The 27,770-nt window shown below is 42.0% G+C and overlaps 1 protein-coding gene across 8 annotated transcripts in view; it reads left to right on the top strand.

Annotated features, from left to right (window-relative positions):
- Positions 1-27,770, top strand: part of PDSS1 (decaprenyl diphosphate synthase subunit 1) — a 51,837-nt gene that overhangs the window by 10,644 nt on the left and 13,423 nt on the right. For 4 of the 8 annotated variants that reach the window (XR_007131287.1, XR_007131286.1, XM_047755360.1 and 1 more), the window contains exons 5-7: positions 10,690-10,831; positions 13,999-14,110; positions 14,207-14,316. Coding sequence is in view for 6 of the 8 variants with exons in the window: in XM_047755360.1 (XP_047611316.1) it covers positions 10,690-10,831; positions 13,999-14,110; positions 14,207-14,316 (364 nt within the window). In the remaining 2 variants the exon portion in view is untranslated. Of the gene's footprint in view, positions 1-632; positions 771-10,604; positions 10,832-13,998; positions 14,111-14,206; positions 14,321-27,770 lie in introns of those variants that run through there. The other 4 variants (XM_047755366.1, XM_047755364.1, XM_047755363.1 and 1 more) reach the window with 4 other exon arrangements.

The raw sequence follows: 27,770 nt of genomic DNA, 5'->3' as shown, positions 1-27,770 counted from the left end.
TACAGATGTGATAAATTGATTTGAGTAATTAAAAAAATTTTTAAAAAAGAATGAAAATTTCATACCTGAAAAGACAAAAAAAAGAAATGCTCCCTCTGAACCAAATTTGAAATACCTTTCATGTGGTCACAGGGATTTTTCCACCTTGACACTACTGGCATTTTGGGCCAGATAATTCTTTGCTGTGGGGGCTGTTATGTGTATTGTAGGGTAGTTGGCAGCACAGCTAGTCTCCATCCATTAAGGTGCCAGTAGTTCCTCTCCCCCTGTTGATGACAATCAAAGGATGTCTCCAGACATGTCTCCTGAGGAGCAAAATCATCCCTGCTTGAGAACCACTGGTCTAGAGACAGTGTATGTTTATGTTTTTAATTTCTCAGATTAACACATGATATGGTTTGTCACCTTCAAAGATAATATGGGAAGGAAAACTATTTGGCCTTGCTTTAAATCCTGTCAGCTGTTGTTCCCCATAGTTAAATCTTCCCCATTTATCTCATTAACTGTATCGACTGTTGGTTGTATAAAAAAATGTAGAGACTCACACACAGAAAAGACATTGCTAGTTTAAAAGTTCAATCCTGCCTTCCTCAGGCATGTTCTAGCTACAGCTTCACTCTCCCCATAGGTGATGGGAGCAGGGCTTACTGAAGGCACAGCATGGAGGCCGTGTCCAGCGCTGGGATGTGAGTCGTGACTGGCGTGCATTTGGGTGGTACCGTGGCCTAACAATATCCTCCAAGCCCCAACTTCTTGAGAATACTTACTTCGTAAGCATCTTTTAGATCAGGCTCTTGATGAGCTAAATATCTGCTACTTTGATGCCACCTAAAGCAAGGAAGGGGGTGGGGGGCAGGGGGAGCTTCTGGAGAGCCTGGGCCATTTGTGCTTTTGCTTGCAAAGGGCAGAAAAGGAAGCCAAAGATTCAGGGCAGGAGCACACAGCCTCTGTTTCTAGCTGATGCCACCAGAGCCCGTTCCAGTATTTCACCTGCCTGCTTGTTGGTGTTGGCAGAATTGAGAGAGGTCTGCTTATCATTTGACCATCAAAGTTAAATGACTCCTCTCAGGCTTAGCAGACATCATCATCTTGCTTCTGGAATATGTATTAAATAGGTTCGCTGTAATCCTGGAGAGGATTTTAGAAAACAGAGCCTTAAATAGAGAGCAGAAGGAGTTCCCTGGTGGCTCAGTGAGTTAAGGTGTTGTCAGTGCTGTGGCGCCAGTTGGATCTCTGGCCCAACGATATGCCACAGGAATGGCCAAAAAAAGACAAATATGGATGGGGGGGACTGCTTCTATTGATTTTTCTCATTTTCCTTTACTCACCTTTTCAGTTGTCCATCATGTGTTCCCTGCTAGATTACTGTGATTTCTTAACCTGAGGTCCATGGAAATTGGGGGGGGGTCTCTGAGTCCCTTAGAGTCATGTGCAGAATTTTTTGTGTGTTCGTGTTTTTCTAAGGGAAAGTATACATGGCTTATAATATATTCTCAAAAGGGAATATGGCCCAGTAAAGCTTAAGACTTAATCTTTACTTTTCTTCTCTGTATCCTAATAACCACAGTACCTGGTCTGGAAAAGTAGGAGTGCATGCAACAGATAATCAGCCTTAGAAAGGGCTGGAAAACAGAATCGTGGTGGGTTCTGAGTCATGCTGCCCAGATCCCACTTCAGTGACTGACCTCTGCCTCTGCTGCTAGCCCAGGTGGTGTTGGTGGAGAGCCGCTGGTTCTCGGCCTCCTCCGCAGGTGCCTCACTGCAAAGAATCCCCTTCCTGGAGCCAGGCCACACCCAGGGACTGATAGATGAGGCTAGAATGCTTCAGAGCCCACGATGGAGTGGCCATGGCTGTGGATGGGCCTTTGTTGCAAAAACTTCTCCCTCACCCAGTCCTGCCTCCTCCTCCCCCTCCCTCAGGTGTTGACCCCCAAGTGCCCTCCTGAGTAGACACCCTGTGCTTAAACAGGAGCATCTGCTTCCCAGAGATCCCAGCTAGCAACAAAGTTCAGCCAAACCCAAATTCTTGGTCAGGAGTTTTATCAAAGAATCCAGACCAAAAAGGAGCTTTATAAGAAATCCGTGTCTGGACTTCCCGTCGTGGCTCAGCGTTTAACGAACCTGACTAGCATCCATGAGGATGCGGGTTCAATCCCTGGCCTCGATCAGTGGGTTAAAGGATCCGGTGATCTGTGAGCTGTGGTGTAGGTCATAGATGCAACTCGGATCTGACATTGCTGTGGCTGTGGTTTAGGCCGGCAGCTACAGCTCTGATTCTACCCCTAGCCTGGGAATCTCCATATGCTATGAGTGTGGCCCTAAAAAAAAGAGGCAAAAAGAAATAAGGAAAAAGAAAAGAAATCGATGTCTGTGAAATTGCTCTACTTATTGAATACAATACAATTAGTGTCTTGTCTCAAACTAGCCAAATTTGTCCGCTCAGCAACCTCGTGGAAGGCAGCTGTTCTTGTCATTGGTCGTCATGCCCCTGTTCCTCCTGGAAATCCCTTAGCCCTGGCCAGTGGATGTCACTGCCTGTAGTCAGCATGACAGGCCCCTCAGGTTCCATGGGACACAGATATGGTAACCTTGGTTGTACACATGGTCAGGCGGCATCAAATCCTGCCAGTCCAGTTTACATAGCCAGACATTTGATCAGGTAGAACAGATTATAAGATGCAACTTTCACATTAGTTAATTGATCAGGCTTCCTAATGTAAAAATCTTAAATTCAGAAGTAACTTTTGTGATTCTCATAAAGACAAAAGAAATTACAAAAGCCTACTCTAGGAAAACTGCAACAGTACTGTCATTACAGCACCAGCTCCCATGAATGATTCCTAGGGTCAGGCTACCTATCGTCCCAGAACCATTCCTGGTTTCTGTGTGTTGGGAATCATTGAGCTAGGCGCTGCTGTTTGTGGGGTAGCCAGAAAAGAAATGTTCCTATCTTTAGGAGATGGCAGGTTTGGTGTCTGTACTCATTATTAAAGTGGATCTTGAAGTAGTCCTTAACAGGGCTACCTACTGACATAGAGGAGGCTTTGATACCTGGATGGCTAGAGCAAGACGTCTGTGGGGCTTTGAACATGCTGTGTGCACGCTCTTCCAGCTCCTTCCACTGAGGGGGGAGGGTGTTAATTCCATCACCGAAGGAATCAACTTCTGCCCTGTCATTAGCTGTGCCCAATTTGAAAAACCCCAATGCTGCACCCTGGAGCCTGTGGAGAAAGCCAGCCTGGATAAGTTGCAGGTCTAAGATCTCATCATGGAGGTCGCTGTCCACATGGGCAAGAGTTCCCAAATGCAGTGCTTCTTCAGTGGCAAGAAAATATACAGCATGAACCCTGCATCATTCCTGATGTGACTGCCTTTATCTGGAAGTAAATCTGAAATATTCGAGAGCCGCTGCTCCAGCATGCCTATTCTTTCCTCTTAGTGTTAAAACTATGAGTGGATTCATGACTGTTAAGGTCAAGCTTAAAACCGCTGTTCCCTACAGAGACAGGCAGTCTTCACTCTAGCCTGGTGCTTGGCGTGAACAGCCAGTGCCCGAGGGAAATGACCTGCTAAGCAAGGTTGAGTTCACCACATCTCTCCTGCATGTCGTTCTTCCTTAGATGGAAGGCATCTTTGATGTTCTGCCAACAGCATCTTCAGTGTGCCTATGGAATCCAGGAAAAGGAGGCAAGATTGTAGTGGCCGCAGAAAAGGCCTGGAAACCTTTATGGGGCTGAGCATGGGGAGCAGAGAGCGAGAGGCGTTCAGGAACTCCTTTAGTGCCCGCCACATTCAATCTGAACTCCACTGTGGACAAGGAGACGCTTCAAGGTCATGTCAGTAATGTAGAGAAACAAGATTTTAGACAGATGCAATGAAATCAGGTAATTTTAGGAATCGGATCACTGAAAAGGAAACATTTGAGCATCAACAGAAGAGGCTGATGAAAGTAAGAAGCTGTTAGGCTGAAAAATGACCCCACAAGAGGTATCCATGTCTTAATTGTTGGAACCTGTGTCACATTATACATCAGGAAGAGTCTTTGCAGTTGTGATTGAGTTAAGGATCTTGAGATGAGGACATCACCCTGGATTATCTGATGAGCCCTAAACACAGTCTCGTTGTATCCCTGAAAAGAGAGGCCGAGGGTGTTTGTCATGTACAGAAGAGAAAGCAATGGGAAGGTGGAGGGGCGAGAGGCTTGGAGGTGCTCCCTACGCATTAGAGGGACGTGGCCACAAGTGATGGCCTGCCAGCAGCCAGCAGGGCTGGAGGGAAGGAGACAGGATTCTCCCCCTCGGGCCTGCACAGGGAGCCTGGCCTTGGTGATGCCTCCACCTCAATTCAGGGAAATGTTTTGGGCTGAGAGTCTCCAGAACTGTGAGAGAGACTGTCGAGTTAAACCACCAAGTTTGTGGTAATGCGTCACGGGGCCACAGGAAACTAGTAGAAACTGCATCATTTACATCCTATCACCTCAGTGCAGAGACAGCCTACCTGGGGGGCTGCTCCCCCTCTGGAAGTGCCTCGTGTGGCCCCAGCGTATCTGACAGCGCAGATGCTTTCCAGTGTCAGTAGTCGAGGGACCTAAATGTGTAGCCAGTCAGCTCGGGGGGGGGGGGGGGGAGATAAAATCTTATGTAAGTCTCTATGGATACATCATTCAGCATGTTGAAAACTTAAACTTTAGAAAATAACAACTAGGAGGTGCAGTTCACATCCTGAAGAATTTTAGAGACAGGTTTTGTTTGCTTTTTTTTTTGCTTTTTAGGGCTGCACCTGCAGTATATAGAAATTTCCAGACTAGGGTTCAAATCGGAGCTGCAGGTGCTGGCCCACACCACAGCCACAGCAAACGCTGGATGCCAGCCCATTGAGTGAAGCCAGGGATTGAACCCACGTCCTTAAGGACATACGTCAGATTCATTTCCACTGCGCCACAACGGCAACTCCCTCCTTTGCATTTTAAGTAGGGAGTTTCTTCAGCACCAGCCTAATAAAGTATCCACTGGAATCCCTTCAATCTCATGGTGACCCAGAAGGAATGTTGGGCGGAAAGGAGGCTGCCCTCCCATGACTGCTGTTCAGAGCAGGGGAGACTTTCTGCCCGTGGGCTGTGAAGAGACTTGGAGAGTCAGTAGCACAAGAGGTTTCAACTGAGCCCCCAAGTTTCAGGTCACCCTTTGGATAGGAGGGTGGCCTCCTGGCTGTGGTGTAAAGGCCGTGCAGCAGCAGGGCAGCAGAGGTTAAGTTTATGTCCAAACCCTTCTAAGGAGAAGCTTCCATTGGCACTTAGGGTAAGTCACGTGACTGCACATAGAGAGCAGTGTTTCCCTGACTTCGGGCCTCGGAATCACCTGGCCTGCTGCTTAAAAATGCCAGTTTCTGAGGCCTTGCCATTCGAGATTCCAATTCCTACATCTGAGGAATTTTCAGTCTGTATTTTCTTTCTTTCTTTCTTTCTTTTTTTTTTTTTGTCGTTTTGCCTTTTCTTGAGCCACTCCCGAAACATATGGAGGTTCCCAGGCTAGGGGTCTAATTGGAGCTGTAGCCACCATCCTACACCACAGTCACAGCAACGTGGGATCCGAGCCACATCTTCGACCCACACCACAGTTCACGGCAACAAGGGATCCTTAACCCACTGAGCAAGGCCAGGGAATGAACCCGAAACCTCATGGTTCCTAGTTGGATTCGTTAACCATTGAGCCACGACAGGAACTCCTGTCCTTTGTCTTTATAGAGCTGTATCCGCAGCATGCAGAGGTTCCCAGGCTAGGGGTCTAATTGGAACTGCAGCCACCGGCCTACACCAGAGCCACAGCAATGTGGGATCTGAGCCATGTCTGCAACCTACACCACAGATCATGGCAACTCGGGATCCTTAACCCACTGAGCAAGGCCAGGAGGATCGAACCTGCAACCTAACCTCATGGTTCCCAGTCGGATTCCTTAACCGCTGAGCCACGATGGGAACTCCCCAGTCTGTATTTTCAAGAATGTTGATTTTGACACAGTGGGAAACACAAAGCTTGTTGGAGTTCTAACAAGCAGGGTGAAATGCTTCTCCCTAGAATTGTCAGAGAACAGAACATTTTGAAATAGAGCCTTCTGTATCCCACTTAAGAACTATCTTCTTTATACAACCTCTGTACATTTGGGAAGAGAAGCTTCTCTGTTTCTGTTGTTAAAGTGAAACTACATATGCTGTTTAAATTTATCTGCTGCCCTCATTTGTTCTCAACCAAGGTGATCCATTGACATGATTCGATTATTGGGGACGGTTTTCCCACACTTGGGGTTTATTGTCATTTCTTTAAGACTTCGCATGATATATTAGTATGAATGGGGGAAAGAGTGTTTTATTTAAATCACACGTAAGCTTAGTGGCGTGTCCATGGGGAGGTCATTATATTACTCCATTTCTGTCTGTGCTTGAAATTCATTATAAAAATGTTGTTTTCAGTCTAATGAAGGGGAGACAAGTTTGTTCTGAGGAGCTGGCGGAGTCATTATATGCCCTTGTAGGGGTGACATGCAGAGGACAGAGCCACCTTTGGAGACTAGGGGCCTCCTTTTCTCCTGCTGTCTTGTCTGGCTGGCTTTCCTTAGTTAGCACCTCTCCCAGAAGCTGGGAGAGTGTGGGGGCTCTTTCACAGCAGGAAGTAGAAGTGGTGCCCAACTTTTTTGGAAGCCATGACTCAGTTTGGTACTTTGAAGATTTCATTTTAAAGACAGTGTGAGTTGTTTCCGTAATCTGTAAATTTGGGTTCCAGACCATTTTGCTGTGCTGTGGATATGCAGTGGCAGTATTTTCCAGATAAAAGCTGACACACGTTAAGGCCTAATTGTACAGGAAAAAGCACATCAAATAAAATAACCAAGTGTCTGAAATGGGATGTTTATCCTGTGTAGGAGCTGTGTCACAATGCCAACTAACATTCTAAATAAGAATCCTGATTTCATCAGTCAGTAAGTTAATCACACAAAATAACATTTTTACATACATGTGGAGTCTATGAAATGTTAAAATATTTTTTAAATCCTTGTTTTAATATCTTTAAATTACAAAAAACTCCAGTGTCTCAGTGAGTGCTGCCACTTTACCATAGCTTCCCAGCAGGAACCCCTCCCAGCTGACATAGTTTGTGATCACACAAGTCGTGCCTGACCTATCAATGCATGAGTAAGGCTAGAGATCTTACCAGTCATTTTAAGGTAAGACTGCAAAGACCAGCTCAGCAGGATGGGGCTGAAGAAAGGGTGCTGTGAAACTTAAGGAAAAAAGTTAACATAAAACAAGACACAGAGACATTTATCTTAAGTAAAGGTGGGAACCAGGGCACTCAAGGTCTTAGGGACCAAGAGCACAGCCTCAAGAAATCACACTGTTTTTATTGTGTTCTTTAGGATTACCTCAAGTGAGAAGGGGGTTGTAGCTGCAGGGTATAGGTTTTAAGTTATTTTAAAAGTCACATTGCTGGTTGCTGATTAAGCTTTTATTCTGAACTTTAGGCACTTAACAGTCATTAGCATTTGAGGAAGCTTGGCGTCAGCTATCTATGCATAGCATCTAGAGAATCACCATTGTGCTTCTAGGCGTGCCTATCTGCAGCTACCCTGTGTGCCTAGGTTTGCACCTTGCTAATGCATATCCTGCTAAGGACCCCTCATAAACCCCTTGGGGCCATGAGGCTCCTCTTTCTTTTATTCTTAAGAGGACATATCATGCTGTGCAAATGGCATGCCAGTCTGTACAGGTCCTGCGTGCCTAGACCAACGCCTTAAGTCCTCATTCAGCTGACCCTATGAATAGCTCATGCCTTTAGGTCTTTGTTCTTAAGCATAAGTCATTTACCAGCACTGCAACTGTTTTCCAAGCAGAAAGATGGGGTAAAGCAGGACAAGATGGAGTTTTCAGCAAAGAGACTAAGAAAATATTGTAGAAACATGTCTCACGACATAAGACCTACTTTTTTTTTTTTGTCTTTTTTTGAGAGCCATCCCCACGTCATATGGAAGTTCCCAGGCTAGGGGTCTAATCAGAGCTGCAGCTGCTGGCCTCTGCCACAGATCATGGCAACACCGGATCCTTAGCCCACTAAGCAAGGCCAGGGATAGAACCCGCAACCTCATGGTTCCTAGTCAGATTTGTTTCCACTGCGCCACAGTGGGAGCTCCCAAGATCTATTAACCAGTAGCAATTGGGTATTTCATCAGACTGAGATCCAGTTGAGAAATTATTCTAAGAAAATGGCCTTTATATTTATTTTAAAAAGAACTGGAGGAGTTCCCCTTATGGTGCAGTGGAAATGAATCCGACTAGTATCCATGAGGATGTGGGTCTAATCCCTGGCCTCACTCAGCAGCTCAGGGGACCAGTATTGCTGTGAGCTGTGGTGTAGGTCGCAGACACAGCTCACATCTGGCATGGCTGTGGCGTAGGCCAGCAGCTGCAGCTCCGATTTGACCCCTGGCCTGGGAACTTCCATATGCCATGGGTGCAGCCCTAAAAAGCAAAAATATTTTAAAATAACTGTAAAAGCCTTCATTATTTCTTTTGCATTAAACTCAAGATAAAATCCAGTAAATTTACCTGAAAAATGTTTAAGGTTCAAGCTTGCTTCCATCGGGACAGAGTGTCTTGCTGAGGGATTCAGAACAAGCTCTTGGAAGCCACCTGAAGTTCATTTTCTCATTTGCTGAAGGGGTTTTACAGGATGGGTTGTCCCTCCCCTCGGAAGAATGTGTTATGATCCAGAAGCGTTTAGAAATGTTATAATTGTGACAAATTAATAAAGAATGAGCAGCACTTTACAATTGATTTCTGGACTAAAAGCAGTTGGAAGGTTCTGAGATTTAGTTCTAGAAATCTTAGGAGTTGCCAGCAAAGCACCATATTTTAAAATTACATTTAAAGCAAGATGGGAAGATAGTCTTTAGGCTAATTTAGTGCTCATGGTTAAATTCCAGCATCTTTAATGTAGTTGTACTTCATTTTTCATGCTTTTCTCCTAGATCTCAGGATTTAGAGTGATCACTGGCTTTTGCAGATGTTCAGACTGGATTTTTAAAGAAAAAGTCACATTTCAGCATCTCTCTCACTTTTTTCCCCTCTAAGAGAGAATGTGGTGATGTTTAAAAAATAAGCTATTGGAATAAGTGAAACATTTGGTTAGCATGTGTTTAAGCCAGACTTCTGTTTTAGGTTCAGAAAATTCAGTTGGTTATTTCTTTGGTATGATTTTCTTGAAATTCAGTTTTTAAAAATTCCCATAGGTGATGGTGGTGATAATAATGATTAAAAAGAAATCGAGGTTCCCTTTTAACTATAAAACTCACTTCCATGTGTCTTCCTGGGAGTGCCGCTCCTGTATTTTGTGTTAAATCTGGGAAATGAGTTTAAATTTCTAATGCACAGGTTAGATATGAATTACCAATTCACATTGATAATGAATGTCAGTAGCCATTGGAACCATAAATTCCAGCTATCTTGGTTATCAACATCTTCTTACTAAAGATGTAATTTAAGACAGTTAAAAAAAAAAGCTTTGAACATGGTGACCACTGGTTCTTTATTTGCTTTTTTTGTTGTTGCTTAGAGGGGGGGTGTTTGGCCATACCTGCAGCGTGAGGAAATTCACAGCAGTGACAACACCAGATCCTTAACCACTAGGCCACCAGGGCAATCCCTGTTGGGTTTTTTTGTTGTTGTTTGATTGGGGTTTTTTGCTTTTTAGGGCCACACCCAAGGCATATGGAGGTTCCCAGGCTAGGTGTTGAATCAGAGCTACAGCTGTAGCATAGCAGCCACAGCAACGCCAGATCTGAGCCACGTCTGCAACCTATCCCACAGCTCATGGCCACGCCAAATCCTTAACCCAATGAGTGAGGCCAGGGATTGAACCTGGAACCTCATGGTTAGTAGTCAGATTAGTTTCCACTGCTCCATGACAGGAACACCCCCACCCCACCCCACCCCCCCGTTGGTTGTTTGTTTGTGTTGGGGTTTTTTTTCTTTTTAGGGCCGCACCTGCAGCAAATGGAGGTTTCCAGGCTAGGAGTCCAATTGGAGCTGTAGCCACTGGCCTACGCCACAGCCACAGCAACACGGGATCCGAGCTGCGTCTGCAACCTACGCCACAGCTCGTGGCAGTGCTGGATCCTTGACCCACTGAGCAAGGCCAGGGATTGAACCCGCAACCTCATGGTTCCTAGTCAGATTCGTTTCCGCTTCGCCACAACAGGACCTCCCCCCCTGGGTTTTTAATACACTCTTTTGGAATACATTTTTACCTGTCTTCCCCATTCACTCCTGAAATTTAATTGCAACCCAATTGTAAACTTGACCAACTGACCAAGACCACTCTTATAGGACATGAAGATAATTTTTCAGCCTCATGTCTAGACTTGTAAGGTGTTTCTCCTTTTTTTGTTGTTAATTATACCAATTCTACTTCTTAGTATTGTATTCCTAAAACATAATGTTGGTTTAGAGTGTCTTGTGTGTTTTTAAAATGTTCTCCAAAAGATAGAATTAGCTGTGTAGGGAAGCTGAAGTTTTCATACAGTTTCTCTTAGAGAAATAAAATTCTTTATCCTAGATCCGATGTCCAGTTTTCACAAGATGATTGCTGAGAAGGTTCTAGGCGTCATCTCTGTTAAAAAGCATTGCTTTCTGTTAACTAGAGATATGCAAGCAAGCCAGCGCACCATAGCCTTAATTGCAGAAATGATCCACACTGCCAGTCTGGTCCATGATGATGTCATTGATGACGCAAGTTCCCGGAGAGGAAAACACACAGTTAATAAGATCTGGGGTGAAAAGAAGGTATGGCTTTTTGGTTTTTTAAATCTGTCTTATTGAATCTCACAGTCTTTGGATTACATTTATTTTTAAGGTTTGTCTCAAAAAGTAAAATGTGCTTCCTCAAATGTGCTCTTCCAGCTTTCAAAGTGGTCTGTATACAGATGTTTGATCATAGATAACACCATAGAAACATAAACATAGTATTTCTGTTTACTCACAGTTTTACTTGAAATTTGGTTAAGGAGAGCAATTTTTATAGTTAGCCAAAAAAGCGTATTTCGTGACAGATTACACCTTTACCTTTTTTTTTTTTTTTTTTTTTTTTAGGGCCACAACCTCGGCATATGGAGTTTCCCAGGCTAGGAGTCAAACCCCAGCTACAACTGCCGGCCTATGCCACAGCCACAGCAACAGCAATGCAGGATCCGAGCCGCATCTGAGACCTACACCACAGCTCACGGCAACCCCAGATCCTTGACCCACTGAGCAAGGCCGGGGATCAGACCCTCAACCTCATGGTTTCTAGTCGGATTCATTTCTGCTGCGCCACGATGGGAACTCCGGTTCATGCATATTTTAAAGCATATTTCCATACTATTTTATTAGCATTTCTAGAAGGGTATGTGTAGAATGTGGAATCTTGTTTGAGAATGTTTAAATCATGGCTCGAAGAAGGGAAGGACGTTGAACAAATTAAAAGGGAAAAAGAGGCCTTCTGGAAGTAGGCGTCTCCCACCACACATGCCCTCCATTGGCACAAACAAAATATTAAGGTGAACGAGGGTTCCCTCTCCACTCCTTCCCTCCCTCACGTCTGTAGTGACTTCAGAGAAGAGATAGACCTTCATCATTATCTTTACACGCTGGTTTTGCTCTAACGTGCACAATTTTGTTGTATAATCAAGTCCTGCAATTTCAGTTGTAAGCCTTTTATTTCAGATTTTAGATGAAAAGGTTTTGTGTCCTATTGACAGAATTCCATACATCAGATTGTTGGTGGGAAACAGTGGCTGTTGTGGAGAGGTCATGGGTGACTCTGTGACATGTCCTGCCGTCTCTTGTGTCCATTCCAGGGCCTGAGGCCTGAATTGAGTGCCCAGGCAGGGGAGGGGGATTAAGTGAACAAATTAAGGTGTTCTCCTTGGACTGGTTCCCTCTTGCGACTGTCTCTGCTGTTGAGGGCCTCCTGAGTGCAGGGGAAAGGCCGTGTTTCCACCGTCAGCTGCCTCTTTCAGCTGTGAGGTTGGTCTGCCTTGCAAGGGGCCACCTGCCCGTCTCCCCTCTTTTTCTGCCCTCAAGTAAAACTACGATGTGACCAATAAAAATCCATTTGTATAGCTGTTCCTCCATGAGCCTCCTTTCCCTGCCTGGATCCCTAGCCCTTCGCCCTTCTTTCTCTTAACCCCTCACCCCAAACATCCCCAGTCTGACAGCTTCAGTTGCATATGCTGGAACCTTTTGGCCTCTGGGATCCTCATGTCCGGGAGAGGAAAGATGTAAAACCTTTGAGATTCTGAGTCCCTAGCAGCTGATGCTGTAGAGATGGATGATGGGTATCTGTATGTGTGTATATCATAATATGTACAGTGACTTTATAAGTGTGTGTTTACATTTATATCAAAGTATCTTATATAATATGTTGAATAAAATGATTAATTGATAGACATTCTGATGATCATTGATTTTATTTTTTTGCTTTTTAGGGCCGCATCCACGGCATATGGAGATTCCCAGGCTAGGGGTCGAATCAGAGCTGTAGCTGCCCGTCTACACCACAGCCACAGTAACATCAGATCCAAGCCACGTCTTTGACGTACACCACAGCTCATGGCAACGCCAGATCCTTAACCTACTGAGCAGGGCCAGGGATAGAACTCAAAACCTCATGGTTCCTAGTTGGATTTATTTCCATTGCATCATGATGGGAACTCCTGATCATCACTAATTTTCGATATTAGAGAACTAACGAACAATAAAAACTTTAAAAAATGGGAGTTCCCGTCGTGGCGCAGTGGTTAACGAATCCGACTAGGAACCATGAGGTTGCGGGTTCGATCCCTGGCCTTGCTCAGTGGGTTAAGGATCCGGCGTTGCCGTGAGCTATGGTGTAGGTTGCAGACGAGGCTCGGATCCTGCGTTGCTGTGGCTCTGGCGTAGGCCTGTGGCTACAGCTCCGATTGGACCCCTAGCATGGGAACCTCCATATGCCGAGGGAGCGGCCCAAGAAATAGCAAAAAAAAAAAAAAAAAAAAAAAAAAACTTTAAAAAATGGTGATGTTGCAAATTCTATGAATTAAAATTTCCGTGAACTCTATTATTTATAATTATCCTATAATACCTATATTTAATGTATATATTTATGTGTATATATATTGATTACAGCATATAATCCAATCATGTGTAATTGATCGGCTGCAGATACAGTGCAGACATCTACTCACAATATTGATTATCTGGTGTTGAGTAAAAAAAATATTTTGTCCAGGAATGACAGGCCGTGTAATAAAGTGCAAAGAGCATTGAACTTGGAGCCAAGATTCCTTGGTTTAGTTTTCATTGAGAAAAGTGTGGGTTGGGCCATGCCCTGGAGTAGGCGAAGTACTGGCTGGATAATTCCCAGTCCGTGACCTTAGGAGTTTGGTAACTAGGAAAAAACTGGGAAAACAACAGTGTCCAAGGGATGCTGTGCTCACAGATCAGACTGAGGGGTCTGAGTGGACCTCCCGTGGGTTCCTCCTGAGCTGATTATGCATGTGAGGCTGCAGAGTGAGGAAGGGGAGGGACTTTTTGAGCAGAAGAAACAGTAAGTGCAAAGGCACAACTCCATGGTTTTAAGGCAAGCCAATGGTCCAACTTAACTAGACTGAAACAACTACATTCTGAGGCCAAGAGTGCAGCCAGAGGGTCGTTACTTGCCATCTTCAGCTTCTTTTCTTCAGTTCTGAACTAGAGAGAGGGGGCTGGGTTCATCTCTGAGAGTCTGTCCAGCTCAAAGAACATTCCTAATCTGTCACTGATTATAACATAATCCTGCTGAGGAAAAGGAAGGAGAAAAACATATATTCCGTATATTCGAGATGACCCGTCCCTCCCACTTTCTGTTTCTTGTCTGAGAAATCAACTTCATTGTTAGCTCTGATGCTCAGATAACTTTTCTCTGAAAATTTTTCTTCTCTCTTCTTTTCTAGGCTGTCCTTGCTGGTGATTTAATTCTTTCTGCAGCATCGATAGCTCTGGCACGAATTGGAAATACAACTGTTATATCTATTTTAACCCAAGTGATTGAAGATTTGGTGCGTGGTAGGTTAACTTCTGACTTTTCTTTTTTATTCAACCTTTGTAGTTTTCCAGGCAAAATAAACTATTATCTCAAATGACCCCTTTCATTCTCTGTAGGTGAATTTCTTCAGCTAGGGTCAAAAGAAAATGAGAATGAACGATTTGCACACTACCTTGAAAAGACCTTCAAGAAGACTGCCAGTCTGATCGCCAACAGTTGTAAAGCAGTATGTACGTTCTGTCTTATTTCAAGTTAAAAAAAAAAAAAAAATGCCTCCTAGTTCTTTCATGGGAGCTAATTCTCCTAGAAAAAATTTCACTGGAGAACCTTAAAATAGTAACCAAGATCCCAAGAGGTCATTGAGAAAAGAATTACATCCCCAAACAGCAGAGTACTTCTGCTGTGGTTTTCATTTTTGCTGCCTTCTTTTCCTACGCAGACATTAAGTTTTCATCTTTCCTCCCAAAAATTGAATCAAAATAAGCTTTAAAATGTATTCACTGAGTTCCCCTCGTGGCATAATGGTTAACGAATCCGACTAGGAACCATGAGGTTGTGGATTCAATCCCTGGCCTTGCTCAGTGGGTTAAGGATCCTGCGTTGCCGTGAGCTATGGTGTAGGTTGCAGACGCAGCTCAGGTCCCGCGTTGCTGTGGCTCTGGTGTAGGCCGGCGGCTACAGCTCCGATTGGACCCCTAGCCTGGGAATCTCAATATTCCGCGGGAGCAGCCCTAGAAAAGGCAAAAAGACAAAAGAAAAAATAAATAAAATAAAATGTATTCACCAATCTAATTTCCAAACAGTGTAACATTTTTAATAATTTATAGTGTCTCGTGATTATCTGATTATCACACATACTATTTCTAACATTTTACATGTAAAAAGTTATAAAGTACCGTTTTTTGTCTTTTCTGGGGCCGTACACACAGCATATGGGGTTTCCCAGGCTAGGGGTCTAATCGGAGCTACAGCTGCCCGCCTCCACCAGAGCCACAGGAATGCCAGATCTAAGCTGCATCTGTGACCTACACCACAGCTCACAGCAGCACTAGGTCCTTGACCCACTGATCTGTGCCAGGGATCGAACCCGCAACCTCATGGTTCCTAGTCGGATTTGTTTCCACTGCACCACAGGGGGAACTCCCCGTGTTCCACCCCCCCCCCCCGCCCCCCCGCCATACCCACAGCATGTAGAAGTTCCTGAGACAGATCAAACCTGCACTGAAGTTGCGGTCTGAGCCACAGCTGCAGCAGTGCTGGATGCTTAACCCTCTGTGCCACAAGGGAACTTCCTAAAGTGTTGTATTCTTAATAATATTGACCCAGGAGACAATATCTAACTATTAGATTGTGCTAGTGTTCTATGTACTTTTTTTTATGAGTAATAGATCCTCCTAATTAAAAATACAAATGAGCTGTTTTTCTTCTGAGTATAAATTGAATCTGAACCACAACTTTTTTTACTCCTTGCTTTCTCCTTGGCTTCCTTCCACTCTTCACATAGTTTTCTTTTTTAAATGTCAGTTGGTATTATCCTTAGTCTGAACTAACATGAGATATTCGGTGCTAGCCCATGAAGGAGAGACAGTTCTTGCCACTGAATTGTTTATCTGGCCATTTCTCAGCTTAACAGATATAAATGAAATTAAAACTTGGCAAGTAAGAGTCCCTTGTAATTGAAGAAACAAGAAAGAAAGGTTTTTGGAGTTCCCTGGTAACCAAGTGGTTAAGGATCCAGCATTGTCTCTGCTGTGGGCAGGTTCAACCCCTGGCCCAGGAACTTCTGCATGCCATGGGCACACCCCCATCCCATTCCTCCCCCCCAAAAAATAAGGGAAAAAGGGAAGTCTTCTAAGGGGCAGATGTCAATTGCTGTGCTTAACATAATTACAGTTAAAGAGAGCTTTTTCTCGGGCCTCTCAGGTGAAAAAGTCCCTCACCAGTAGTGTCTCTGGAAAAGTGTCAAGAAATGTGTAATTATGAGCAAGAAAAGAATGAGGACAACATTTCTTCCTAAAAAGACCTAATTGAAACCCTAAGGAATGTGAACTATGTAGAACATGCTGGCCACAATCTTAGCCATTTTTGTCTTTTTATTGAAAGAGCTTTTTTTTTTTAATTTCCAGGAAATTGCAAGTGTGTTTTTCTAAAAAAAGAGAGACAAAAATATGATAGACACTAGAATGCTAAATAAAAGAACGACTCATTTGTTAATGTGGGCGCCATAAAGCTGTGACGTTAATCCCTCATTGATCATGAGACCCTTGATGGCCCAAATCTTTATGAAGATGGGGACCCATCCTCATGTGTTAAGTGAAGCTCAGTGACAACTCCACAAGCTGGAGACTGCAGTTAGAAGCACCAACAGTCAGTGGGGTTGTTGGAACTGGAACACTGAGGGTCATTGTCCACATGAAGTGGACATCCTGCAGGCTCAGGGCAGCACCACACTGAAGCCAGAACAGCAACAGGTGCACCTGGTGATCAGGTCCTACAAAGGGCCAGTGGAAAGGGACCCAGGGAGTTTCTGTTGTGGTGCAGCGGAAATGAATCGGACCGGTATGCATGAGGATGTAGGTTCAATCCCTGGTCTTGCTCAGTGAGTTAAGGATCTGGCATTGCCGTGAGCTGTGGTGTAGGACACAGATGCAGGTTTGATCCCAAGTGGCTGTGGCCAGCAGCTGTAGCTCTGATTCTACCCCTAGCCTGGGAACTTAAATGTGACACTGGTGTCGCCCTAAAAAGCAAAAAAAGGCGGAGGGGTACCCAGGTCATCAAGGAAAGGCTTAGTTCACTGACCTCTGATTAAGAAGCCAAAGATGGGATGTAGCACGTGTATTCCTTTATAGAGAGGACCTCATTCTTCACAGATAAGCCAGTAAAAATGGACTTGCATATTAACGAGATTCGACTCTCATTAAAAATGAAATGTCTTATGCTGTCCACTAGGAGGCATGCTGGCATCGTCCCAGAACTACCCACTTTTCATGTGATTTATTCCTGAGTTCCAGTGCTGTTAGAATAATAAAGCAAAATCATAGTGCGAGCTCTCTGAATAAAAGTTTCTATATTTAAATACCTATGGGTAGAGATGTTCCAGAGGTGTTATATATTCAAAATTGCTATTTTTATGTGTTCCTGGTATTTAAAATGCAAAGACATGTGGGCTCTGAAAGGATGCATGCAAAGCAAATTAGAGACACCAGAAAGAAGGGGTAAGGAGATTTAAACATCAGAATCATTACAGAAGAACTAATGGAATTCTGAGATGTTATGAGAATTTGAAGGAAATTTGGCAGTTTATAATTCATTCTCCTAAGGACAATTTAATGGAAAATAGCAGTAAATCTAGGAGAGGGCTGTTGAGGATTGTTTTATGCCACTGATGGATGTTAAAATAGGAGTAATCTTAAAAGACCATGGGCTATTTGTTTCTATACATAGTCATGCAAAATACATTGTATAGCATATCAATGAACACTGACTCCTTCCCCAGAAAAATCTGGTGGGAATGAGACCAGAGGATTCTGGAGGCTAATCCAATGTTAGACAGACAGTAGCTGAGCCGGGGTTTGAACCCAGAACTGGGTATGATAACCTCTTGGTGGTTTTGATTTGTATTTCTCTAATAATTAATGATGTTGAGCATCTTGTTGTGTGCCCATTTGTCTTCTTTGGAGAAATGTCTGTTTAGGTCTTCTATGCTTTTTTTTCTTTTTTTGTCTTTTTGCCTTTTTTCTAGGGCCACTCCCACAGCATATGGAGGTTTCCAGGCTAGGGGTCTAATCGGAGCTGTAGCCACTGGCCTATGCCACAGACACAGCAGCTCAGGATCCGAGCTGCGTCTGCAACCTTCACCACAGCTCTCGGGAACACCAGATCCTTAACCCACTGAGCAAGGCCAGGGATCGAACCCGCAACCTCATGGTTCTTAGATTGGTTTACCACTGAGCCACAAGGGGAACTCCTGTGCATTTTTTGATTGGGTTGTTTTTTGATACTGGGTTGTATGAGCTCTTTGTACATTTTTTTTTTTTTGCCTTTTTGCTATTTCTTGGGCCGCTCCCGCGGCATATGGAGGTTCCCAGGCTAGCGGTCCAATTGGAGCTGTAGCCACCGGCCTACACCAGAGCCACAGCAACTCGGGATCCGAGCCGCGTCTGCAACCTACACCACAGCTCACGGCAACGCCGGATCCTTAACCCACTGAGCAAGGGCAGGGACTGAACCCGCAACCTCATGGTTCCTAGTCGGATTCGTTAACCACTGCGCCACGACGGGAACTCCTGTACATTTTTAATATAAGAGGTTAATGTTTATCAGTTGCTCCACTTGCAGATATTTTCTCCCAGTCTGTATGTTATCTTTCCTTATGGTTGATGGCTTCCGTTACTGTGCAAAAGCTTTTTAAGTTTTACTAGTTGTCATTTGTTTACTTTTCCTTTTATTTCTTTTGCTTTGGGAGACTGACCTAAGAAAATATTGCTGTCATTTATATCTAAGAATATTTTGCCTATGTTCTCTTCTAGAAGTTTTATGATGTAATGTCTTATATTAGTCTTTAAACCATTTTGAGTTTATTTTTGTATAGGGTGTAAAGGAGTATTCTAAACACATGTAGCTTGTCCAGCTTTCCCAACATGACTTGTTGAAAAGACAGTCTTTTCTCCATTGTATATTCTTACTTTGTCATAGATCAATTGACTGTAGGTGGGTGGATTTATTCTGAGCTCTCTGTTCTGTTCCTTTGATTTATATGTCTGTTTTTGTGCTGGTACCATGCTGTTTGGATTACTGTCGCTTCAGTACTATTGTCTGAGGTCTGGAAAGGTTATGTCTCCAGCTTTGTTCTTTTTCCATAGGATTGCTTTGCAATTCTGAGTCTTTTGTAGTTCCATCTAAATTTTAAGATAGTGGAGTTCCCACTGTGGCACACTGGAAGTGAATCTGACTAGTAACCATGAGGTTGCAGGTTCAATCCCTGGCCTCACTCAGTGTGTTAAGGATTCAGCACTGCTGTGAGCTGGCGTAGGTCACAGATGTGGCTCAGATCCTGCATTGCTGTGGCTGGCAGCTGTAGCTCCGATTCAGCCCTAGCCAGGGAAGCTCCATATGCCATGGGTGTGACTCTAAAAAGCAAAATAATAATAATAATAATAAATTGTAGGATTATTTGTTCTAATTCTGTGAAAAATGTGGGTATTTTATTGGCCACACCCATGGCATGTGGAAGTTGTCAGGTTAGAGATCAGACTGAGTAACAGCAGTGACCACGCCAAATCCTTTAACTGCTGGGCCACTAGGGAACTACTGTCATGGGTACTTTGATAGGGATTGTATTGAATGTGTAGATTGCTTTGGATAGTATGGCTATTTTAACAATATTAATTCTTCCAACCCAGGAGCATGGACTATCTTTCCATTTCTTTGAATCCTCTTTAATTTCCTTGATTAAGGTTTTGCAGTTCTCAGCATATAAGTCATTCACGTTCTTAGGTTTACTCCTAGACATTTAATTTTTGTGGGGGTGATTTTAAAAGGTATTGTATTTTTACATCCTTTTCTAATATTTCATTGTTAGTATACAGAAATGGAACCAATTTCTGAAAACTAATCTTGTATCCTGCTACTTTGCTAAATTCATTGATCAGTTCAAGTAGTTTTTGTGTGGAGTCCTTAGGGTTTTCTATATATATATATATATATATATATATATATATATATATAGTATCATGTCATCTACACAGAGTGACAGTTTTACCTCTTCTAATCTGGATACCTTTTATTTCTTTTGTTTGTCTGATACCTGTGGCTAGGACTTCCAGTACTATGTTGAATAAAAGTGCTGAGAGTGGGAATCCTTGTTTTGTTCCAGCTTTTAAAGTGGGAAGGCTTTCAGCTTTTCTATGTTGAGTATTAAATTGGCTGTGGGTTGGTCATAAATGGCTTTGATTATGTTAAGATATGTTCCTTCTGTACCCACTTTGGTAAGAGTTTTTATTATGAGTGGAAGATTTTGTCAGATGCTTTTTTTGCATCTATTGAAATGATCATGTGGTTTTTGACTTTTCTTTTGTTAGTGTGGTGTATGACATTGATTGATTTGCATATGTTGAACCATCCTGGTGAACTTGGGATGAATCCCACTTGGCCATGCTATATGATCTCCTCATATATACATACACACACACACACACTTTTTGTTTTGTTTTGTTTTGTTTTGTTTTGTTTTTTAGGGCCATGCCCGTGGCATGTGAAAATTCCCAGGCTAGGAGTCAAATTTAGAGCTACTGCTGCCAGCCTATAGCAAAGCCACAGCAACGTGGGATCCGAGCCATGTCTGTAACCTATACCATAGCTCACGACAATGCCGGATCTTTAAGCCACTGAGTGAGGCCAGGGATCGAAACCGGGTCCTCCTGGATACTGGTCAGGATCTTTACTGCTGAGCCACAATGGGAAGTCACGATCTTTTTTTATATGTTGTTGGATTCGTTAGGCTAAAACTTTGTTGAGAATTTTTGCATTATATTTATCAAAGATATTGGCCTATAATGTTCTTTTTTTTGGTAGAATCTTTGTCTGGTTTTGGTATTGAGGTTCTGGTGGCTTCATAGTGCCGCATTCATCCTTTTGTATGTTTGGTAGAATTCTCCTGTGAAGCCATTTGTTCCTGGACTTTTGTTTGTAAGGAATATTTCTGTTACAATTCAAATTCATTTCTAGTGATCAGTCTGTTCACTTGATCTGTTTATTCTTGATTAAATTTTGTTGGGCTGTATTTCTCTAGAAAGTTGTCCATTTCTTCTGGGTCATCACATTTGTTGACATATAATTGTTCATAGTATTCTCTTATTGTATTTCTGCAGTATCCATTGAGATTTCTCCTTTTTCGTTTCTTATTTTGTTTATTTGAGTTATTTCTCTCCTCTTCTTGGTGAGTCTGGCCAGAGGTTTGTCAATTTTGTTTACCCTTTCAAAGAACCAACTCTTGGTTTTATTGATTTTTTTCTATTGTTTTTTAAATGTGTATTTTATTGATTTCCTTTATGATCTCTATGATTTCCTTCCTTTTGCTGACTTAAGGTTTTGTTTGTTCTTCTTTTTCTAATTCTTTTAGGTGGTGGGTTAAGTTGTCGATTTGAGATTTTTCTTCTTTTTGAGGAAGGCCTTTATTGCTATGAACTTCCCTCTAAGCACTGCTTTTGCAGCATCCCATAGATTTTGAATGGTTGTGTTTTCATTATCATTTTCTTGAGGTATTTTTAAATTTCCCTTTTGATTTCCTCATTGCCCCATTGGTTTTTTAGTAGCATGTTGTTTAGTCTCCATGTGGTCAGTTTTTCTCTTTTCTTTTCCTTGGTCAATTTCTAGATTTATGCCATTGTGATCAGAGAAGAGACTTGAAATAATTCTATACTCTTAAATTTATTGAGATTAGTTTTGTGCCCCAGTATGTGGTCAATCCTTGAGAATGTTCTGTGTGCACTTGAAAAGACTGTATATTCTGATTTTTTTGTTGTTGTTTTTTTGGATGCAGTGTACTGAAAATGTCAATTAAGTCTAAGTTTTCTATTGTGTCATTTAGGATCTCTGTTGCCTTATTGATTTTCTGTCTAGAGGATCTGTCCATTGATGTGAGTGGGGTGTTAAATGTCTCCTACTATTATTGTATTCCCATTAATTTCTCCTTTTATGTCTGTTAGTATTTGTTATATGTATTTGGGTGAACCTATATTAGGAGCATATATATTGATGAGTATAATATCCTCTTCTCAAATGGATCCTTTTATGACTAAATAGTGTCCTTCTTTGTCTTTCTTTTTGGCCTTCATATTAAAGTCTATTTCATCTGAGTATGAGTATTGCAACTCCTGCTTTCCTGTCTTTTCCATCCACAGGAAATATCTTCCTATCGCCTCACTTTCAGTTTATATGTGTCTTTTGCCCTAAGGTGAGTCTCTTATAGACAGCATATTGTAGGCTCTTTTTTATCCAGTTTATCACTCTGTGTCTTTTGTTTGTAGCATTTAGTCCATTGATATTTAAGGTAATTATTGATATATTTATTGCTGTTTTAAACCTTATTTTCCAGTTGATTCTACGTTTCTCATTTGTTCCTTTCTTTTTTAGGTTGGATGATTTCCTTTTATTTTATGCTTGTGTCCTCTTTTTAGTTTTTGTGGATGTAGTGTTTGGTTTTGATATGTGGTTGCCTTGTTTTTCAGGTATATTATCTGCTTCCTATATCTGCTTGCTTTAGCCTGATAGTCATGTAGGCTCAAACACATTCAAAAAAAAAAAAAAAAAGAGTTTAGATTTTCTTACTTTTCTTCTGCACATTTTATGATTTTGAAGTCATTTTTTAACATCTTTGTGTTTGTCTTTTTGCTGTTCTTGGGTTTATCATCACTTTTACAATAGGTTTTTATTTTTTTCCTTTTAGATCTATATACTGGCATATTCAAGTGATTGCTTTCTAATTGTGATTTCCTCCATCTTATTTCTTCTTCTTTTTATTTAGAGGAGCCCTTTCGGTATTCTTTTAGAATGGGTTTAGTATTGCTGTACTCTCAGTTTTTGCTTGTTGGAGAAATTCTTTATTTCTCCTATTTTAAATGATGTTCTTGCTGGGTAGAATATTCTAGGCTGCAAATTTTTCTCTTTTAGAACTTTGAATTTATCTTGCCATTCTCTTCTGCCCTGTAATGTTTCTGTAGAGAAATCAGCTGAGAGCCTTATGGGGGTTCCCTTATAATTAATGCTTTGTTTTTCTCTTGCTGCCTTTAGAATCCTAACTTTTGCCATTTTTATTCTTGGTATGGGCCTGTTTGGGTTTAACTTGTTTGGGGCCCTCTGGGAAGTTTTCAGCCATAATTTATTCAAATGTATTTTCAATCCCCTTTTCTTTTTCTTCTGGAATCTCTATTATGCATAGATTGGCCCACTTTATCATAGATCTCTTATATTGCTTTCATTTTTTCATTTAGCTTTTGTCTGCTGTCCTGATGGTGATTTCCATTATTCTATCTTCCTAGTCACTAATTCATTACTCTGCATCATTCATTCTGCTCTTCCATTGGTTAGCATCCCTCCTCTCCAGGTCCTGTCTCTCTGTGAGCAAGAATGTGCTCCCGATACAGGTGGTAACCTCTGGATGTACTGATGCCAGCAATGCATGTAGTACAAGGATTCCACTGCTATACAAGGTGAAGAGCCTGAAGGTCCACAACCACGAATACCTGCACCAAGAGGCCCTGAAACAGAAGGAGAAGTGCTGGTGCAGGGCGGGTGGATGTGTGATATTTTTAATGTATTTTTGAATTTGGTTTATTAATGTTTTGTTGAATGTTTTTGCATCTGTATTCATCAAAATTATTGGGCTGCAATTTTCTTTTTGTACACTGTTTTTATCTGGTTTTGGTGTCAGGGTGATGGTGTCTTCAAAGAGTGATTTTGGGAGTGTTCCCTCCCCTTAGTGTTGTGGAATAGTTTGAGAAGAACAGGTGTAAGTTCTTTTTGTGTATTTGGTAGAATTTCCCAGTGAAGTCACCTAGTGTTAGACTTTCATTTGCAGGGAATTTTTTGGTTTTTTGGCCATAGTATGCAGTGACTTGATGTGGGATCTCAATTCCCAGACCAGGGATTAAACTCAGGCCACAGCAGTGAAAGCACCAAGTCCTAACCACTAGACTACCACGGAACTTCAGGGAGTTTTGTTTTGTTCTGTTTCTAATTCACTTTTAGTGATCAGAAGTGTTCAGATTATCTGTTTCTTCTTGATCAACTTTTGGTAGGCTGGATGTTTCTAGAAACTTGCCTGTTTCTTCTGGGTTATCCAATTCATTGGCATATAACTGTTTATAGTAGTCTTACATAAACTACTGTGATGACAATTTGTATTTCTGTGATGACAGTTTTTACTCCTCTTCTTTCATTTCTTATTTTGTCAGTTTGGGTCCTCTCTTTTCCTCTTGGTGAGCCTCACTAGAGGCTTTGTGATTTGTTTATTTTTTATAATTCTTTTAGGTGATAGGTTATTTGAGGTTTTTTATTTCTTGAGGAAAGCCTGTATTGCTCTGAGCTTCCCTCTTATTCAACTTTCGCTGAATCTTATACATTTTGTAAGGTTCTGATTTCACTGTTGTTTGTATCAGGTATTTTCTGGTTTGTGCTTTGATTTCACCATTGACTCATTGATTTTTAGTAGCATGTTTTCTCTTCATGTTCATTTTTTCCCCCGTTTTTCTTTCTATAATCAATTTCTAGTTTCATATCATTGTGGTCAGAAAAGATGCTTAAAATAATTTTTAGCCTTTTAAATTTGTTTTGTTTCCTAATATGAGGTCTGTCCATGCCTGCTTGAAAAGAATGTGTATTCTGGTATGTTGTTTTTGTTTTTTTGGATATAGTGTCCTGTAGATAACAGTTAAGTCCAACTAGTCTATTGTGTTGTTTAGAACCTCTGCTGCATTATTGATTTTCTGTCCAGAAGATCTGTGTCTGTTAGTATTTTTTTTTATATATGTAGGTGCTCCTATATAAGATGCATATATGTTAGCAATTGTAACATCCTCTTGTATTGATCCCTTTACCATTATATAATGTCTTTGTCTTTATGGACTTTGTTTTTTTGTTGTTGTTTTTCTTCATTTTGTAAAGTTTTATTTATTTATTTATTTATTTTTGGTCTTTTGTCTTTTTAGGGCCACACCCACAGCATATGGAGGCTCCCAGGCTAGGGGTCTAATTGGAGTTAAAGCCGTGGGCCTACACCACAGCCACAGCAATGTCAGATCCAAGCCACATCTTTGACCTACACCACAGCTCATGGCAACGCTGGATCCTTAACCCACTGAACAGGGCCAGGGATTGAACCCGAAACCTCATGGTTCCTAGTCAGGTTCATTTCCACTGCGCCATGATGAGAACTCCTATAAAGTTTTGTTGAAGTATAATTGGATGACAATGTTGTGATCATTTCTGCTGTGCAACATAGTGATTCAGATATACATGTACATACATCCGTTCTCTTTCAAATTCTTTTTCTATATAGATTATCACAGAATATTGGGTAAAATCCCTTGTGCTATACAGCAGGTTCCCATTGGCTAGTAATTCCATATGCCAATCCCAAATCCCTAGTCTATCCCTCCACCCCTCACCTTTCCCCTTGGGTAATGTAAGTTTGTTTTCAAAGTCTGTGAGTGTGTTTCTGTTCTGCAAATAAGTTCATTTGTATCCTTTTTAAACATTCCTCATATGAGTGATTTCATAAGATGTTTGTCTTTAACTGTCCAACTTCACTTAGTATGATAATTTCTAGATCTATCCATGTTGCTGCAAATGGCATTATTTCATTCTTTTTTATGGCTGAGTGATATTCCATTGTTTACATGTACCATCTTATTCCATTCCTCTGAACATTTAAGTTGCTGCCATGTCTTGGCAATTGTGAATATTGCTGCTATGAACATACAGGTGCATGTATTTTTTCAAATTACGGTTTTCTCTGGATATATGCCCAGGAGTGGGATTGCTGGATCATATGGTAGTTTTAAGTTCAGCTTTTTGAGGAACCTCCATACTGTTCTTCATAGTCGCTATACTGATTTCCATTTCCATCAACAGTGTACCAGTTTACATTCCCAGAAACATTGTTTCTGATGTCTGCCCTCTTGTGGGTGAAGTTGATACAGGGGTTTGTGGCAGCCTTCCTCATGGGAGAGACTAGTGTGCATTGTTGATTATTCCCTGGGACCTAGCACACCCTTTGTGGACTCCTGAGCTCAAGCCCCACTGCCCTTCAATGCCAGATGCTTCAGGGGCTCCTCCCAATACCTAGACTCCCAGGCTAGGAAACCTGTCATGGGGTTTGAAACTCTCCTGTGATACAGTTATTTTTTGGTTTCTGAGTTGCCCACCTGGCAGGTAGAGGATTGCTTGTATCACAAAAGTGTCCCTGCTACCATGTTTTTTTTTCTTTTTAGGGCTGCACCTGTGGCATACAGAGGTTCCCAGGCTAGGGGTCTAATTGAAGGTACAGCTGCTGGTCTATGCCACAGCCACAGCAAGGCCAGATCCAAGCCACATCTGTGACCCACACGACAGCAACGCCAGATCCTTAACCTACTGAGCAAGGCCAGGGGTTGAACCCACAACCTCATGGTTCCTGGTCTGATTCATTTCTGCTGCTCCATGACAGGAGCTCCCCTACTACCATCTTTTTTTTTTTTTGTCTTTTTGCCTTTTCTAGGGCTTCTTCCCATGGCATATGGAGGTTCCCAGGCTAGGGATCTAATCTGAGCTGTAGCCACCAGCCTACGCCACAGCCACAGCGACGTGGGATCCGAGCCTGTCTGTGACCTACACCACAGTTCATGGCAACACTGGATCCTTAACCCATTGAGCAAGGCCAGGGATTGAACCCACAACCTTATCGTTCCTAGTTGGATTCGTTAGCCACTGCACCACCACGGGAACTCCCCCTACTACCATCTTGATGTGACTTCTTGCCTTTGGGTGTAGGATATCTTTTTGAGTAGCTTCCAGTCCATTTTGTTGATGGTTGCTCAGCATTTAGTTGTAATTTTGTTCTTTTCATGAGAGGAGGTGAGCTCAAGTTCTTCTACTCCACCATCTTGTCTCTCAACTCTAGGCTTTGTTTTAATGTCTGTTTTGTCTGATAAGACTATTGCTGTCCCTTCCTTCTTGTCATTTCCATTTGCATGACACACCTTTTTACATCCCCTCACTTTGAGTCTGTCTGTCTTTCACCCTGAATTGAGTCTCTCATAGGCAGCATGTTGTAGGTTTTTATTTTTTATCCAATCTGCCATACTGTGTCTTATTCAGAACATTTAATCCATTGAAAAAAATGTTTTGCTTGATTTTTATTTTGTATTGGTGTATAGTTGAATCATCATATTGTGTTAATTTCAGGTGTAGAGCAGAGTGATTACACATATACATACATCTATTCTTTTTCAGATTCTTTTCCCATCTAGGTTATTACAGAACACTGAGTAGAGTTTCCTGTGCTATACATTAGGTCCTTGTTGATTAACTATTTTAAATATAGTAGTGTATATATGTTAATTCCAAACTTCTAATTTATCTCTTCTCCCCTTTTCCCCTTTGATAATGATAAATTTGTTTTTGAAGTCCATGAGGCTATTTCTGTTTGGTAGATAGGTTCATTTGTGTCATATCGTAGATTCCACATATAAGTTACATATTTGTCTTTCCCTCTCTGACTCATTTCACTTAGCATGATAATCTGTAAGTCCATTCATGTTGCTACAAGTGACATTACTTCATTCCTTTTTTATGGCTAAGTAGTATTCCATTGTATATATATACCACATCTTTATCCATCCATCTGTCAATGGACATTTAGTTTGCATTAAAATATTTACTTACTTATTTTTAAATGAGAGTTGCAATGTTTATTTCAGGTTCTCTGTCTCTCTCTCTTTTTTTTTTCCCTCCTTTTTTAGGTCCACACCCGTGGCATATGGAGGTTCCTGGGCTAAGGGTCGAATTGGTGCTACAGCTGCCAGCCTACGCCACAGCCACAGCTACACCAGATCCGGGCCATGTCTGCAACTTACACCACAGCTTACGGCAATGCTGGATCGTTAATTTATCATTTTCTAACTCACCTATTTATCATTCTCT

The sequence above is a fragment of the Phacochoerus africanus genome, chromosome 12 (genome assembly GCF_016906955.1).
Source record: "Phacochoerus africanus isolate WHEZ1 chromosome 12, ROS_Pafr_v1, whole genome shotgun sequence".
NCBI lineage: Eukaryota > Metazoa > Chordata > Mammalia > Artiodactyla > Suidae > Phacochoerus > Phacochoerus africanus.
Note: the sequence above shows the minus strand (reverse complement) of the source record. Positions and strands in the feature narration are given on the sequence as shown.